Source organism: Eretmochelys imbricata, chromosome 8 (assembly GCF_965152235.1).
Source record: "Eretmochelys imbricata isolate rEreImb1 chromosome 8, rEreImb1.hap1, whole genome shotgun sequence".
Lineage (NCBI taxonomy): Eukaryota > Metazoa > Chordata > Testudines > Cheloniidae > Eretmochelys > Eretmochelys imbricata.
Window position 1 is genome coordinate 46455329 of NC_135579.1, and position 17893 is coordinate 46473221.

Consider the following 17893-nt stretch of genomic DNA (forward strand, 5'->3'; position numbering starts at 1 on the left):
TACTGATATTTGACCCATCCGTGATATTCAATAGACTTGCATGGAATCCCCTGTGACTTTCAATCAGGCCTCCTCCATTGCACAGCACCAAGGTTTGCTTGCTCTGATATTGCTAAAAATCAAGTGAGCCTTGAAAGACAACCCCTGTTTAAACATTATAAGGGCCTGCTCCAAAGCCGAAGTGAAATCAATGGGAATCTTTCCATTGACTTCACTAGGGTCGCCAGTTTTGGTTGGCTGTATTCCTGGAGGTTCCATCACCTGACCTAATCTTTAATTAAAGACTAATCTTTAATTCCTGGTGAATCCAGGACAATCCAGGTGGGTTGGCAACCCTAACTTCAACAGGCACTGGGGCAGAACTTAACTGTGCAATCAAGAACGGGCTGCAGGACTACAAGAGATGAAGGGTGCAGCGGCGTTTCCATTGTAAACTGTATTCAAAAGCTTCATACCACTCTTCAGCTGCAAGAATTTTGCCACTCATTGATACTTGGTGCAGGCGGTCTTGGGTCTCACTTCAGGGCATGACTCTTTTTAAGGGGTGGATGAGATTCTGCTACAACTGCAAAATAGAGGCATTAAAAAAAGGTTTCCACTGATTCTTGGGCAGAGAATAATGTTCTGCAGCCTCGCATTGCAGATGTATTGCTGCCCCTGGCTTTCCTCCATTAACTCAGTTGGGCCCGAGAAAGCAATAGAGCACTTTCTCAGCTGGTGTAAATCACTTCAGCGGCGCGAAACCAATTTCCACCAGCTGAGGAGCTGGCCCATTATCTGGGCTGCATCCTTGAGCAAATAACTTGCGAGTGTCATGACACTGCACGCTATGGGGAAATAATACACGCTGGCAAAGTACTAAGAAAGACTGAGCCATGGCCAAAGTAGGAGTGAGGCAAACAGTGGTCGGGGCAACAGTGAAGCACAGATAAGCCCATGGGTTTTGTAGCCTTGAGGCCATTGGCAGCACTACAGCTGGGCAAATACAGCAAACACTTATGGTAATTCATGTGAACTTCTAAATAGGCCTTGCATTGATAATGGAGGGGGTTCCTCTATCGGTGCCCCCCCTCTGCTTATCAGAGAAATATGTAGCAAAGGAGAAAGGTTTCAGGTAAGAAGACATTTGCTGACACACTGTAGTATCTGTTGGATAGTAAACTCAGTGGCCAGACGTATCTCGGGTTTCAGGTCTATACCTCATACACAATGTGATGCTGATTGCTCACAATGAGCCATCAGAATCATGACCCATCGTGCAGACGGGTGAGTCACTAGAAAATGATGTCAAACCCATCCTCTAACGAGGTGACCACCATAATGCATGCCCAAAGGTTTTTCAACAGTAAGTTACCAATGTTCAGAAACCTCTTCTCTCAGGTGGACAGAGCCTTTGTGAAAAGAGGCCCTTGCTACAACAGAGATCTTCTATGTGTAATGTACTGAAACCAGCTACTCAGAGACTGAAACTGATGTCCATTTACTGACAACAGAAAGTGAATCAGAGGATGAAAACAATTAAGGTACAAATGGAAGACTCCAGCGTGGTTCCTAGAACATCACTCAGAAATGCTTTGAAGCAATAAACCATGGGGAAACACTGGGACAGTTAGAAAAACGAAAGACCTTGCAGCTACAGAGCGCTTACGTACCCGTGTAATGAGTGCTGTGTGTACATTCTGTTAGTGGCATCTTATACAGAAAATATTTGGGCATCTGTGACGTTATTGACATGAACTGGGACCGTATAGATCATTGTTGCAACCAAAGTCCTGTAGTGACACCAAATCTTGTATAAAGGGGGTCAAATAAGGTGTCTAAGACAAGATTATGGTTTGCTGGTCATGATTATGCTATCTGTATATGTGTATCATTTTTATAGTTGAAGTTATGAATATTGGCTCTATACTGTCTGTATTTCAAACTTATGCTGTGCTTCTAGGTGACACCCCAGACAAGTTGGTGTCAGCTCTGTCTAGCCTGCTTGATGGCCCATTAAGGACCATCAGCTATACAATTGACCCATTGAGAGAAGGCAGATACACCTTGTCCTTAGGACAAAGAAAGCAGAGACCACATGGCAAGATACTATAAAAAGCTGCTGTAGCTCTTCCATCTTGTCTTCAATCCTGCTTCATACCTCTGGAGGGACTTTGCTACAAACAGAAGCTCTACAGAAAGGACTGAAAGACCCATCCCAGCTGTGGATGTACTCCAGAGACTTGATTTGAACCTGCAGTTTATTCTATCACTGCTGCAAGCCTGAACCAAGAACTTTGCCATTATTGTATGTTAATTGATTCCATTTCACCAATTCTAGCTCTGATCTATATCTTTTTCCTTTTATGAACAAACCTTTAGATTTAGATTCTAAAGGATTGGCAACAGCGTGATTTGTGTGCAAAATCTGATTTGTATATTGACCTGGGTCTGGGGCTTGGTCCTTTGGGCTCGAGAGAACCTCTTTTCTTTTACTGGGGTACTGGTTTTCGTAACCATTCGTCCCCATAACGAGTGGCACTGGTGGTGATACTGGGAAACTGGAGTGTCTAAGGGAATTGCTCATGTGACTTGTGGTTAGCCAGTGGGGTAAAACCAAAGTCCTCTCAGTCTGGCTGGTTTGGTTTGCCTTGGTGTGCATAGAAACCCCAGCCTTGGGCTGTAACTGCCCTGCTTTAAGCAATTTGTCCTGAATTGGCACTCTCAGTAGGGTCCCACCAGAACCAGCATCGTTACAGCATCTAAGAAGTATTTAATACATATTATACTATAATTTTTATTTGCAGTGTAGCTGTAGCCATGTTGGTCTCAGGATATGAGAGAGACAAGGTGAGGGGGATAAACTATTACCTCCCCCACCTTGTCACTATAGTTTTTAGTCATTTGAGTACAATCCTATGTTAAAAGGCTACTTCTGATAAGGAGCTGATTTTTGTTGCTGGTTCCAGTGCTTTTTTTAGACAGATGAGCTGATACATGGGACCTGCTGCCATCCAGCAATCATGGAACTATCAGATGTTGTTATTCATCAGCAAGGGAGAAGGAAACATTGCAAAGATGCCATTCAGCTCCAGTCAGGAGCATCTTCCTCTCTGCTGTCTGCTCCATCCTGCCGCTGACTCTCCCCCGACATCTCCACTTTCCTTCCACAACTTTCTGACAAAGCAGCTCTCTCTCTCTGCTCCGTCACCCCCTAAATCAGGGGTGGGCAAATTTTTTGGCCCAAGGGCCACATCTGGATATGGAAATTGTATGGCAGGCTATGAATACTCCAGAAACTGGGGTTGGGGTGGAGGAGGGGGTGAGGGCTCTGGCTGGGGGTGTGGGCTCGAAGGCAGGGCCAGAAATGAGGCGTTCAGGGTGTGGGAGAGGACTCCAGGCTGGGGCAGGGGTTTGGGATGTGAGTGGGGGGCTGGTGAGGGCTCCGTCTGGAGGTGCGGGCTCTGGGGTGGGGCTGTGGATGAGGGGTTTGGGGCACAGGAGGGTGCTTTGGGCTGGGATCAAGGGGTTCAGAAGGCGGGAGGGGGATCAGGGCTGGGTCCCGGCCAATGGCAGCTGCGGGAGTGGCGCTTGGGGTGGGAGCAGCATGCGGCGCCCCCACCTGCCCCTACACATAGGAGCCGGAGGGGGGACATGCCGCTGCTTCCGGGAGCCGAGACACACATGCATGGCGTGGCCCCAACACTGCTCCTCGGCGGGAGCTTGAGGGCCAGATTAAATTGGCTGGCAGACCGGATGTGGCCCGGGGGCCGTAGTTTGCCCACTCATGCCCTATATTCTTTCCAACAGTGCTGCTCATCCCATAAACAGCTGCTACACCCCATATGTCCTGCCAGCACCCTCTTAGCGCTGCTCACCCTCCTTCCTGCAGCCACATACCACAGCCGGTGCTCCTGCTCTCTTACTGTGTGGCTGCCCTAGCCTGATCATTCTTGTCTGCATGGTGAAATTAACCAGATTAGCTATTGTAGAATTGCTTTCCAGGTGGGCACACTTATTCCAGTATTAAAGTGTTTTTTTCTGGTATAGCTTAAAGCCCTTCCAAAGTGATATAAACTGAACTAGAAAAAGGCTCTCTTAGACTGGCATAAGAGTATCCACATAGAGAGTTATACCAGTATAACCAAATTGCTTTAAATTCACACCCGACCTTATACTGAAATAACCTTTTCATGTAGACATGTCCTAAGGCACCTCTACTATACAATTTACTAGGCTCTCTTCTGGTATCTGCAAAACAGTTGTGGGTGCAGTTTCGGTGAGATGTTACTAGTTTTCAGATTAAATCATGCTATCTGCTACCTAGACTTCCAAACATGTCCCTGTCCCCTCCCCACAAACTGGTTTAAAAAAATCAAATCCCTAAAATATAATTAAACAAAATATTTTGGACTGAATCCAATGAAGAGCTGGGGCCAGAGTCTTCTCTTGCTTCCCTTAGTGCATGTGCTGTTGCCAGCCTCTACCCTTCCAGAGGCTGATCTGAATCTCTCCCACCCTGTGAGGTTTTCCCATCCAACGTGCATTTAGTCCATCCCATCCTCTTGATATAAATCATCATCCTCTTGCCCTAGCGCCAATCGCTATGATCAACATCCTAGTCCCTCACTTTACACAATATTACAGTTTCTAGCTACATAACCCCCTCGTAATAAATAATTCATTGTTTCCCAGCTGAGAGCGAATCAGGAAACTGGTGAAAAGATTCCAGTACATTTTTATTTCAATATTGTAATTGACTTTTAAAAAAACAACCCTGATGCCTTGTACAATAGGAGCCTGATCCAATGTCCATTGAAGTCAAGGGTGGGGGTGGGGGGCTTTCCATTGAGTTCCATGGTGATTAGCTCAGGCTGTAAGTGAAGGGAAAGAGATGCAGCGAATGTAATCCCACCGCGGAACATCTGGGCATGCATAACTGCTTTGGTTTAAACATGACTGGGCATAAACCTCCCTCTTCTGTCAGGGTGAGCGAGGATCTGACCACAGCATTCAGTCAGAAGCAGGAGATAATGGATAGCTAACAAGAGCCTGTTCTAGACTGAACAGCTTCAGATACTAATTTTGTTTGGTACATATATGCAGTGGTGAGCTGGAGCCGGTTAGATTTTGAAGCCGGTTTAGAACCGGTTGTTAAAGGGGTGGGCAAACTGAGACACCAAAAGAAAATCTGACCCTGAGTTCTATGGAGCGATGTCAGTTTACACAGCTGAGGCCCACTGAGTTTCTACATGCATGTGTGGTATATCTATCTAATGTATCTATCTGCACACATGGTAGGTCAGAACCGATAGGAAGTGGTAGGATTCTCTCCTCTCCTTTCTCTGGAAAAATTTCCCTTTCTCTTCGCTAATTTCATTTTGAGAGGCTTAAAATGGTTGATTAGTTAATCATCAGAAAAACAGCAAGAAGGAGAAGAGGGAGGACAAGTACTCTAAGCAAATTCAAGAAGGGGACATGTTTCTGAGAATCATGGACGACTCGGGTCCTTGTAGTCTTCAGCGTCCGGTCCCACTGGGTCAGGATGGCATTTCTGGCTCCATCCCACTTCCCCGGTCCGGTCAGACGAAACTGATATGGACTGCACGGGCCAAAGTACGCTTCCAGGGCCAGCCGTGGATCCGTCAGGAACAGCAGTGGAAAATTGGGCTTCACACCAATAGCAGAGGCGAGTTCATCCATGTAGGAAATATAATCTATCTGTAGGGTATTGCTCTGCCCATACCTTAAGGTGGGAGGGGAGAAGATATAATACATTGCTGAATATACAGTATTGTACTCAGTTTTCTTGTAGAAAAAAGGCTTTTGGTTAATGGACACAAAAGGTTAACTCTGCACTTCTACATGGCGGTAGAAGGGACAGATACCCCACGGAGTATCTATTGTTGCTGTGATGCGGTATGCTATTGTTGCACAGAAATATTGCAGCAAACACATTTAACTCACTGCAATCTTACTTCTCATTGGCCTCAGTGAGAGTTTTGCCCGAGTGAGGGCTGCAGGGCCTGCGCTGCTCTGAATAAGCTACTTCTGAGACCTGTTCAGAAGGGGTGATTTCACGTGTTTGATATACAGCATTGGACTGTGACTGGATTACATCGGAAAACGGCCAGTCTGATACCGCTGGAGAGTGAAGACTTATATTTGTTAACAGAAGACATGCAGCACGGACAACTTCGGTGTAGGTTCCCCCTCAAAGCCCCTCACTTTTGTACTTCATCTGGGAGCTGGTGGGCCCTGTTCCAAGGGTGAGAAGGTATTCTGTTCTCAACCTCGGCCTCTCTGCTGCAGGTGTTGCTATAGCAGCCAGTGTAATGGGCCTAATGGAGGCAGATTCAGAATCCAAGCAGGAAAGAGAGGCCGAGGCAATCTAGAGGTCAAATTATGTTTTATCTCAATCAGTTGGGGAAATGTAGAAATCAGGTAAGTGGCGAATAATCACAAGTAAATCAGTTAGTTGTTTTAGCAGGAGCTACTATTTAGGTTTACACCGTAACCTACGGTAAATAATTACTGTTATCTACTGCCTATTGACTACTACTATCTTAATTAAACTCATGTTATAGGCAATAATTTATGAAATAACAGAATTTTGAATTAGAAAATACAATGCACCAGAACATAAACCCCACCATTGTACGTTCCCTGGTCAGTTTCTTAGTTTGCCACCCAGGGTTTGGAGGGGAGATTCTTACAATGTTTAGTTATAGCTTGAGCGAGTTTCTTGTGCAATCTTTGTTCACTGTTCTAAGATTCAGCTTAAATAAAGGCATGTATGTACTCCTTGATGCAATGTGCTGGCTTCTTGATTGAGCAATTCTCTCTCCCCTCCTTTCTGGCTTACAGTCCCTTTGCTCAGACATTTTCACTGTTCCTGTCACTTCACCTCATCTACCTTAAGATTACAGACCTTATTATTTTCTTACTTATGCTACAGCTCACTTCCTCCTTGTTTCTTAAGTTTGTGTCCCTTTAATTACAGTTTATCTTTGATTGCTGCTTATTCCCCCCCCCCATTCATTCTTGCTTTACTTTTCTCACAGCTTTCTAACACTCTTTTTCTAATAATTTCTTAGATTACGTAGAGACTCAGTCCTTTTTCCTCATTTAACTGTACTGTTCTTCCTTTCACTTTTCTTCTTTTCCCCGCGTACCACTGTCTTGCCTCTTTCTAGGTCCTGTCCCTGTTGTGGCTCTCCCTTCTCTTCCTATGATCTCTGTCTTTCTTGCCCTTCCTGAATTGGACTTTCTTCTTTTCAGCTCTGTCCCTATTGCCCCTCCGATGATGCAACTTAGCCTAGCCATTGGCTCCCAACCTCCTGCATCCCTTCTTTTCTGGTGCCAGTCACTGCCTCCCTCACTATTAGCCTTGCTCTCTCCCATTGCTCTTTTGCTCCAGCAGCCTCCAGTGCAGGTAGGGTGTTACACCAGCGTGACGTGGTACTCTGCACTATTGTTCACTAGAAACAGCCCTGAGGCCCCGCACTCCTTCTATTCTATGTCTTCTTGGATCCAAATACCTGGCCCTGGGGATACATCCCATGGCAACACTATGATCTGGCTTTGGAAGGGATGCGAAAGCAAATACACTGGCTGGCAGGAGTACTACAAATAAGACTACACTCTGTTAACTCCAGCAACAGTTGTCCATTTGTTATAGATCATGTGATTCTCTCACCTCATATTTTAAAGGTGGCATAAGCTAGTGAGCAGATAGGTAGGGTTGCCAACTCTCCAGGATTGTCCTGGAGTCTCCAGGAATTGAAAATTAATATTTAATTAAAGATTATGTCATGTGATGAAACCTCCAGGAATTTGTCAAACTGAAATTGGCAACCCCACCATCCAGGGAGTTCAAATAAAGACCTAATGCTAGTTCACTTCAAGTCCTTTCCTCAGGGCCAGCTTTCTCAACAGAAAGAATATTCCAAAACAGGATCAAAGTAACAGAAAACACTTGGTAACAACTGACAGCTTTCCAGCAGACAGCAAGCCGGGAGGGGAGAGGGCATCTCCTGCTCTTAGGTAGGCTCTCTTGCGACAGCTTCCCTTTCTTTTATAGCCCCACCCTGAATCAATCACATGATGGGCAGAGAACCAGAGGGAAGTCGTGAAGACCAAAGGTATAACTGGGTTCAAAAAAGGATTAGAGAAGTTTCTGGAGCATAGGTCCATCAATGGCTATAGCCAAGACAGTCAGGGATGCAAACCCATGTTCTGGGTGTCCCTAAACCTCTCACTGCCAGAAGCTCGGAGTGGATCACTCCATAAATTGCCCTGTTCTGTTCATTGCCCTTGAAGCACCTGGCATTGGCCACTGTCGGAAGACAGGATACTGGGCCAGATGGACCTTTGGTCTGACGCAGTATGGCCGTTCTTATATTCTGCTTGTAACCCCTTCCATGAATGCACTTAAGGAGTACCTGTATACTTTGTCCTTGGTGAGAAGATGCCTGTAATAATGGACTGTCCTCCCAGAATGGAACTATTCTTGCTGGTCAGGAACTGAATTTGCATTTTGCAGGGAATTCCATGATTTAAAAAAATAATTATTTCTGAATTGGAATGAAAAGTCAAATTTCAAAATTTGATCAAAATGAAAATTTTTAGCTTCAGGTCAAAGTTGTATTTTGATTTTGACTCTGTTTTATGTTGTCATTTATAAAATAACACAAAAATATAAAAACATTAAAAACGTAACATAAATTAAAAATAAATATATTTCAAACCAAAAAGTAATTTCAAAATTGAAAACTCAGAAAGTTCCAGTCCAGTAAAGTTGGATTTTGCTTGTCAGAAATGACACACTCCCATGGAATGTTTCAAGTTTGACAGATCCACATTTTCCGACAGAAAAATGCCCCATCGGAAATTTTTTGACCAGGTATCTACCCAATACAACTCCTGCCAAAGTAAAGGGAAATGCTTCTATTTGCTTTAATGAGGGCTGGGTCAGGCCTGTAAACAAGATTCTCCACCATTCTGAGGGCAGCTACACACAATCAGAGTGAGAGAGGTTCAGAACAATAGGGGTGTGGGAAGTGGGGGGTGCTGAAGGCTTGTTGAGGAGGCCACAGAGTTTTTAATGATTCTGAACCTGGTGCTGCAGAAGTTTTTCCTGTTACATTTGTTCGTTGGGCCAAATAGGGGAGAACCCAAGTTCCCAGGCTGAGGAAAGCATGTGATATACAATATTTGGGATGTATACTGGGGTGGGAAGTGGGAGTTTAAAAGAGTGGCTCCTTGGAGAAAGCCACTTGCTTATTGGATGGCAAGTTCTCATAATGCATGTGACAGAGCATATGCATTACAGAAATCAGACCATAACATTATACAGAAAAGACAGGCCGGGGTAGCATTTTTCATGCACACAGAGCACGGAGGGCTACCTGAGAACTTCACCTTGCACATACCATTTCAGCTTTTTCCCCATTTTTTCATCAATATCTTTCATCATGTCGTTCACTGGGGGAAGCTTATATAACCCTAGAAAAGAACAGGTACAAGGTCACGAGTTTATTCCATCTCCTAAGTAATAAGATACTCTTCCGGCCCCTCGCGCATGCTTCAGTTAAACCAGCCATACTCCCACTGATCTATAACTTCTGGGGTGAGCAGGCCTAGCAAATCCCATGAGGTCTGCAGGTGCACAAATGTACGCCTGCTTCTCTTTTCAGACCAGATCCCCAGCTTGAATCTGCAAGGAACTATAGGTTGCATAGCAATGCTAGTTCTCACAGGCAAGCTCATCTGGGACAGTTCCCCACCCCCCTATTTCCCTTCACCTACCCTTAAACACCCTTATAGCCCAGCGAGCTTGGAGATCTGCCGTTGGAATAATTGCACCGAGCGACTGGATCAGGCCAATGACAACCATGGTTGGCTTCTTGAGTCGAGGAGGAAGGATGCCCTTGTACAAGGTGACCTCGTTGTCTCTGCATTTGATGATGGTGTTGTCTTCTATGAAGGGGTAGGAGTAACTGTAGCCTGTTGCAAAGATGACAAAATCAATGTTTTCCTGCACAGTCCCATCCTGAAATATAGCTGAGGTTTCCGTGAATTCCTTCACATTGGGTTTCACCACCACTGTTCCACATGTGATGCGGCTCGGGAGATCATCATTAAACACTGGCTCTTTACGGCTGGTTCTATAAAGAGAGAAAAGCACAGAGGCCTGTAGTATAAAGTGCTGCCTGTCTCCAGGCTAGGAGAAGCAGAGAGATCACTGTGTTTCTGTACACGAATGTCAGGAAAACGAGGCTAACCCTTTCTCCTTGAACCTATGGTTACCCATCGCCAGCGCTCCACAGTGGTAATTCCGGCACAACACTCTCAGTTCAGATACGGCGAAGGTCACAAATAGATATCAGTTAAATTGAAACCGCCTTGCTAGAAGGTTGCAACTATGAAAAGCACTTGAGTCTGAAAGCCTGCAATTTAAAAGTTAAGATTAAAGTTGCGGAGTTTGGCACCATCCCTGGCACCGAAGCACCAAATCTATTTACAGCCCATGTGTAACTACAGCTGTGTCCATTTATAGCATGCTGTCTCTTCCCAGTGCTGCACTCTGCCTTGCCAGCTTGCTACCTCCTAACACTAGTACTCATGCATGAGTTAATTTACGTGGCATTGCTGGAGTACCTCTTCTTTTATTTTTAATGTAAGGCTGCAGCCAGGATCACTTTAGCAATAAAGGTTTTTATCCTTTAAAGCTCCAGGAACCTTCTTTCTCACAGTTATTTCTTTAAGGTTGAATAAATAATTCACAATAAATTTAGAATCTTTCTTTTGCTTATGAGATATCCATGAATGGATCACGATTTCCTCAAAATCTAGCATTTTAAATTATTCAACACTCTTTTTTTTGTGTTTTAAAAATACCCAACCTATGGCTTGATTGGAAACAGTGCTTCGCAAGTTGTTTGTATTCTAAATTTAATATTCGAACCCAGATTGAAGTCAGATAAGTCCAGATTGAAGAAGAGCTCTGTGTAAACTCAAAGGCTTGTCTCTTTCACCAATAGAAGCTGGTCCAATAAATGATATTTTCTCATCCATCTTGTCTCTCTCAAATCCTGGGACCACACGGTTGCAACAACACAGCAAACATCACATAATTACAGCTGTTCCTTGAAATAGGATCTGCTAACTCACTTTTGAGATTCAGTGTAGTAGTGTATCTAGATGAAAAAAAAGCGATTGTTGCCAGCTTTTGGGTTACTCTACCCTAAACAATGAGATTGGGTCCATTGATCTCCATATTCTGGCCAACATATGGAATACTGCACATTTCCCATTCTTTCAGCTAGAGCTAAAACTAAGATCATCCCCACGGTGCAATGAGGTTTAAAACCAAAGTCAGTCCAAACATGGACTTCACTGGCATTCTGAAGTCCCTGCAAACACATGGGGTGTTTCAGAGGTAAATTAATCTTTGAATTAGCCACTAAAGGTAGAGATGTGTTTTTGGCTTTAGGCAAAGAAGTGGACGTTGTTTAAAAAAGTACACAGTGTAATTGTAGCCATGTCAGTCTCAGGATATTAGGGAGACAAAGTTGGGGGAGGGAATATCTTTTATTGGGCCAACTTCTGTTGGTGAGAGAGACAAGCTTTCGAGATACACTCTTCTTCGGTGTAAGCTCGAAACTGTATCTCTCTCACCAACAGAAGTTGTCTCTCTAATGGCTTAGGAAAGGCATTGATGTACTGGACCAGGGCTAGCCCTGCTAGTTTGGAGTCCTATCTCCAACAACGATGCATGAGAGCATAGCAAAATAGCCACTGTGCACCTCTCTGGTTGCATAACTCTGAGCCCATATTGTTTAGAAGGGACAGAGGATTCCTTTCCTACTCTTGCAAGCAATCCGTATGGCTCCTGAAGTGTGAGATTTCATTCACTTGTCTTGAACTCTTATTTTTCAGCTAACCTGCTATAAACCTGCTTCCTGATGAGAAGAACGCACATTGATGCTACCAGTAGAGTGCAACCAGGACACCACCATGCTGCCTTTTCAAAGCTGAGCAAGGCTTTGCCTTCCTCTTCAAATGCTTTGCAGGGAGAATCCCATAAAATTACCTGTTCAAAGGCATCAGGCCGTAGTTCTCATGCTTAAACCACCTGTTCATCCTCCTCACATACAGCCAGTCGCTGATGGCGGTGGGAAGGGCATCCCTGAGAAAGGTTTCAAAGCGAGTCAAAGTCAACATATCCCATGGGTAGCCATTGTCCCAAACACGACTCATCACCCAGGAACCGCTTCTGGAGCTGAGATAAACCTAAACAAATAATGGACAAAGCAGGGTGTGGCCATTACCATTCTAGAAAGACAACTACAGCAGAGTGATCACTGGTAAAGGCCTCTCTAATTAGCAGGCCTGATTCACCACTGCAGTGCTCCAGTTTTACAGCAGTGTCACCTCACGGACTTCACTGCACTTACATCAGGGTAGAACTGGAGTAAAGCAGTGGTGAATCAGGCCCACTTCACATTCCTCCAGCTCCAACCCAGAACTGGTGGGAAGATATACTGCAAAGAAGCATACATTGCGGGAGTGACATCTATGCTCTTGGCCTGCTCTCGATTACAATTTGTGCCACGTAATGTATTCATCCGGCATGCGACCATTCTAAGCTTATGTTAAGTGTGGGAACTTCAAAGCCACCTAGAAGACCTGGATGCCTATTCCCATTAATTGTGTGTCCAAATCCATGATGAGACAGCTTTGAAACCCTCAATTATTGTACCTCAACAATGAGAACTAGCAACTCCACAGCAAGACAGGGAATTGTACCTGTGAGGCCGTGTGACTGAGTTCCACAGCAATGTCCGAACCAGTGTTTCCCAGTCCAATCACAAGCACTCTCTTCCCCTTGAATTTTTCCGGTTCCTTGTATTCCCGGCTGTGGAAGTAGCTACCTTTAAACTTATTTAACCCTGAGGAAAAGTGGAAAGTAAAATGAGTTCATCTGGATATTTGAAGGGAGAGATTTTACCCGCTTGCGGCTGGACCGCTTTGCAGTACATTTGTGGGGTTCAGCATTTAGTCTCTCTCTGATTTCCACAGCAGATTTTCTCATTTCACAAGTCACAAAAAGGATTGTTCAAACTACTCATGCTACAAACTCTCCTAGGATTTGATAGTTCAAGGGGGTTCTTTTTTGCTTGGAAACGGTCTACGGCACAGGACCAGGAGCCAGTAGCACTGGTTCCGTATCCCGCTCGTCCACCTTATCTAGTTGTTCTGGTTTTTCGAAGTTCTGAGCACCTGCAGATGGAGTGCTGGGTGCTCAGCAGCTGTGCAAATGAGGCCCATCACACCTGTGGGATTCAAAGTCTTCCCAGCTGTAAAATCATGTGCGGTGAGGCTGACTTCACTCACATTGGTAAAGACTGTTGAGATGCTTGGACAGAAAGTGCTACATAGGTGCAAAGCATCCTCATCCTCACCAGGCATAAAGGTTCTGCCACGACATCTTAGTTGATATCCACATTATGAACCCACTTACTCCAATGAAATTGCAAATAGAAGCACTCAGAGGTCATTGAGAGCAGAATCTGGCCCTGCACATTTTGCAGACATTTTTTGGTGAGACGTCCAACCCCAAGACAAGAGAACCTTTGCTTGCATAAATAACCATTGCATTTGAAAATAGGTCTTGATCATTTGAGAGGATTTGGATTGCTAACATGAACAAGGGACAGAACAAAATCCCCATAAACAACCTCTCCAAGTTGTTCTGAAGAGATTACTCCTGTGCCGTCGTAATGCCCTGCCAAATAGTAAAATTTGATGACTATATCGTTGCATAATGTTTCTCTAAATAAAAAGCTGGTGTTTATATAATTGCTAACATTCTACTCAATAACTGCATGGTCTTGATTTTCAATACTGCTTAGAGCTATAATTAGAACAAGTTGAAAAATGCTTATTTTTTGTGGGAGACAAGGTGAGCGAGGTGATATCTTGTATTGGAGCAACTTCTGTTGGTGAGAGAGACAAACTTACGAGCTCCACAAAGCTCTTCTTCAGGTCTGTGTGGCTTGAAAGCGTCTCTCTCACAGCAGAAATCGGTCCAATCAAAGATATCACCTCCCCCACCTTGTCTCTAATATCTTGGGACTGACACGGCTACAACTTACATGGCATACAACGTATTTTTTGTGTGAAATTGTAAAATTATTTTACACACTTTTCTGCAATTTTGCTTTGAAATTCCTATGAAAGAGAGGAAACTGAAATGATTTTGTTTTCATAAAATCCTTATTAGTACAATTTTTCAGGTTTTGGTGAAGTTTTTGAAAACTGAATTATTTTCCAAAAATTTATTGGTTTCTGTTTTTTTCAATTAAAAAACCTCCTCAATGTGCTGGTGAAAATGTTTTTGGCTAGTCCTTGCTATAATATATGCACTGCACACACACAACTCACCAGGGAAGCAATCAACTGGGAAATGTGGATACACATGATGCCCCGAACAAACCATAAGCGCGTCAAATACAGCTGACTCCTCCTTCCCGTCCCGGTTTGTAACAACATCCCACTGGCCGGTGACAGAGAAATCGGGGCGTTTTTTTACACTGCTGACCATAGTCTTAAAAGAAACAAACACATGAGTTTGCATTCATCAGCACCCGGTTCTGCAGGCACATAGCTTTGTAAGTGTCATTGGTCTTACTGGATTCACAGTAGAGAACTGGGTGAAATCTTGCCTCCACTGAAGTCCACAGGAGTTTTGCCATTGACTTTAATAGGGCCAGGATTATACTCTGGAGTACATCTGTAAGAGCTAATGAGCTGGCCTTGAGCCCAATAACAACGTGCCAAATTGTTTTGATTCTCCCGCCTGGCATTCTCTTACTGCTTCGCGACACCTTACAAAGATGGAAGCCAGTTACAGAGATGTGTTTTCAGTGATGTACCATCCTTAGATGGTAGGCTCTTTGGGGCAAGGACAGTCTCTCTGTTCTGTGTTTGTACAGCTCCTAGCACAATGGGGTCCTGGTCTATGCCTGCGGTCCTAGGTGCTATTGCAATAAAGTTAAATAATAATCACTTTGAGCTGGGTGATGTTTTGGAATCAGAGTTGGACAAATGTAGCCTTTTGATATGTGACTTACCCAATAGCAGACTGATTTTCACAAGTTTGTTCATTATTAAAACAGTCAGTTAATGCTTCAGGTAAATTTCAGCCCGGGGATGGATTGCTCAGGACCAGTTCTTTGCTATACCTAATTCACTGTTCTCGCTGTGTGATGTTGCCTAAGCCACATGGGATTGTTTTGATTGGATGGCTGAAACATTTATTTTATAAACAGGAGGAAGGCTTAACTCGTATTTAATCCCTGTGCGTCTCCTGTCTAACATTCAATTACTCCACCACCAAAACACCATGTAGATAGAAGACAGACTCAGAGGGGTTGTTTTGAGATGAATAGTGTGACCCATTTGCCCTTGTGAATTACTGACAGATTATATTTGTTGGTTACTCTAAATTAGTCAGTTAAGGCCTGACTGTGCCCATCAAATGAGGCTAGCAGGAGTAGAACTCCCTTCTACAGCCTCTGCCCTCAGAGGAATAAGGGGCTGGGAGTGAGTTACTCCTCCACTAGGAGCCACTCTTCTAATAGGGACAGGAAGCAGGTAAAGCCATGGCTCCGCACTTCCATGCACTGGCCTTTGCCGCTCTAAGTCTTACCTTGAATTTTATATATCTTAAAAGAGAAAAGTGCTTGGCATACATCCTGATGTACTCTTGGACCTTTGAATTGTGCATGTAATTTGGAAAATCATCAGGGAAAGGAAAATCAGGGAAACACATCATTTCTTTGCAGGAGTTGGTGAACACGGAGTGGTAAATGCTGGCTCTGCCTTCCTCGGCATGTTCCTACAGAGAATAATAATAATTAACAAAACAGCATAAACATCTGCATAGAAGGTGGCTGCAAGACTTGCTGTAACATGCTGGAGAGTCACTCCCTAAAGAATTAGCCACAGAGACACAAGTCTCATCTTACCTGGGATGCTTTGTCCAGTGTTCCTGCACATATGAGAAGCAGAAGCTGATGGTGAGCTATAGTGGGCTACCAGTGTTGCCAACTCGCAACATTTTGTGTTTATCTTAAAGCCCCAGCTCCTGGAAGCAAGTGATGACATGGAAATCTAATCTTTCATTTTTTAACAAAGTAAGCTGCTTTGTTAAAAGAGAAAAGCTTGAAAATGTGACCTTAGTGTCCTCTGGAGGCAAGTAAGAAGAACCCCAGATTTACCATTTAAGAAAAAATCATGATTTTTAAGAACATAAGAATGGCCCTACTGGGTTAGACCAAGGGTCAATATAGCCCAGTATCCTGTCTTCCGACAGTGGCCAATGCCAGATGCCCCAGAGGGAATGAAAAGAACAGGTAATCATCAAGTGCTCCATCCCCTGTTGCCCATTTCCAGCTTCTGGAAAACAGAGGCTAAGGATACCATTCCTGCCCATCCTGGCTAATAGTCATTGATGGACCTATCCTCCATGAACTTATCTAGTTCTTTTTTGAGCCCTGTTATATGTGGCTATTTGGCTTTGTCTGCTGGTGAAATGCAAAGGTCTACTGCGATCCTATTGAAATTAGTGCTAAAAATCCCATTGATTTCAGTGGGAGCAGGGCGTGGCCAGAGTTGGTTACGATGGTGCAGGGGGAACTAACTGGGAGCAATAGTATGGAATTTAGAAAAAAGAGTTGGACTGAACATCCTGACAGATCTATTTTATTGTGTACTAGTCTCACAGGGGAAGTGGTGCATGCCGACTATCTTCACCAGGAGGCATTTATTGAAGAAAACAGCTACATGTTACTGAAAAACAAACAGGCTTCCACACAGCTTGAGTTCCAGTCTTTTCTCTCCCATTCACCATGGAGTGGGTTTCAGAGACAGAGCTCCAGCCCGAGCCAGAATGTCTATGTGGCTATTTTTCGTGCTGTAGCCTGAGCTACGAGATTCTGCCAGGGGTTTGTTTTATTTTTTGCTGTGTAGGCATACCCAGAGACAGTGAATGGCTGAATATCCTACTGCCACCTATTACAGGGCAAGCACTAATCTCCTGGAAGTTTTATAGCTTGACTAAGGCATTGAGAAATAAAACAGATGGGAAGAATCTTGCATTGGCAAGATGAGGATACAGTAGATAGCCCCCCACTGATACTTCTGTGCTAAGCATTAATTTGATCGGTAGTCAGGAAGTTGCCAGTGACCTAATGGTTAAAGTAGGTTGTTGCCAATTCATGCTAAGTGTTTAAAGTTACCTGATATGTGTGCATTTATACTTGTGCTCTGCAAATGGGAATGTGAAGTAAGAAGGGTTATGTAATGAAAACAGAACAAAAAACATAGCTCCCTATTAACAGGCAATGAGGGGCAAGAAAGGGAGTTGACCTTTTGTCAGCTGCATGCTCCTTAGCTGGATTTTCCCTGCAAACACAGGAGTATCTTTACCTGTTGAGATAAGGAGCTTTATAAGCATCTGGGATGTTCCCTGCATTTATTCACTGCACTTAGTTTAACTGATTAAAGAAATACAGGATCCCCCTAAAGTTCCTCTGCTTTGTCTCAGGTGCAAACAGATTAATGACTCTTTGCATGAGAGCCTTGCTAATCTTAAGTGACAGGCAAAGAAACCGCAACCCTGTTGTTTTAACACAAGGTCACTGTCAACAAGTTTGAACAAATGATGGCTGGGAGAACTGCACAGTGAATTGTCTGCCAGGTGCAAAGATTGGGGATCTCGAGACATCTAGGCAGACTTATGTGCAGTGCTGTGGAGGAGCTGATGGTCATGGTACATGAAGGTACCAATGACATAGGGAAAGGTAGGAGAGAGATCCTGGTGGCCAAATTTAGGCTGCTAGGT

General features: G+C 44.1%; 1 protein-coding gene across 1 annotated transcript in view; it reads right to left on the reverse strand.

Moving 5' to 3' along the window:
- Positions 1 to 5382: 5382 nt before the first annotated feature.
- Positions 5383 to 17893, reverse strand: part of LOC144268706 (flavin-containing monooxygenase 3-like) — a 32430-nt gene continuing 19919 nt past the window's right edge. The window contains exons 3-9 of the mRNA XM_077823860.1: positions 15698 to 15886; positions 14431 to 14593; positions 12793 to 12935; positions 12077 to 12276; positions 9790 to 10148; positions 9414 to 9486; positions 5383 to 5725 (exon numbers count right to left, since the gene is read on the reverse strand). Coding sequence (XP_077679986.1) covers positions 5383 to 5725; positions 9414 to 9486; positions 9790 to 10148; positions 12077 to 12276; positions 12793 to 12935; positions 14431 to 14593; positions 15698 to 15886 — 1470 coding nt within the window. The remainder of the gene's footprint in view (positions 5726 to 9413; positions 9487 to 9789; positions 10149 to 12076; positions 12277 to 12792; positions 12936 to 14430; positions 14594 to 15697; positions 15887 to 17893) is intronic.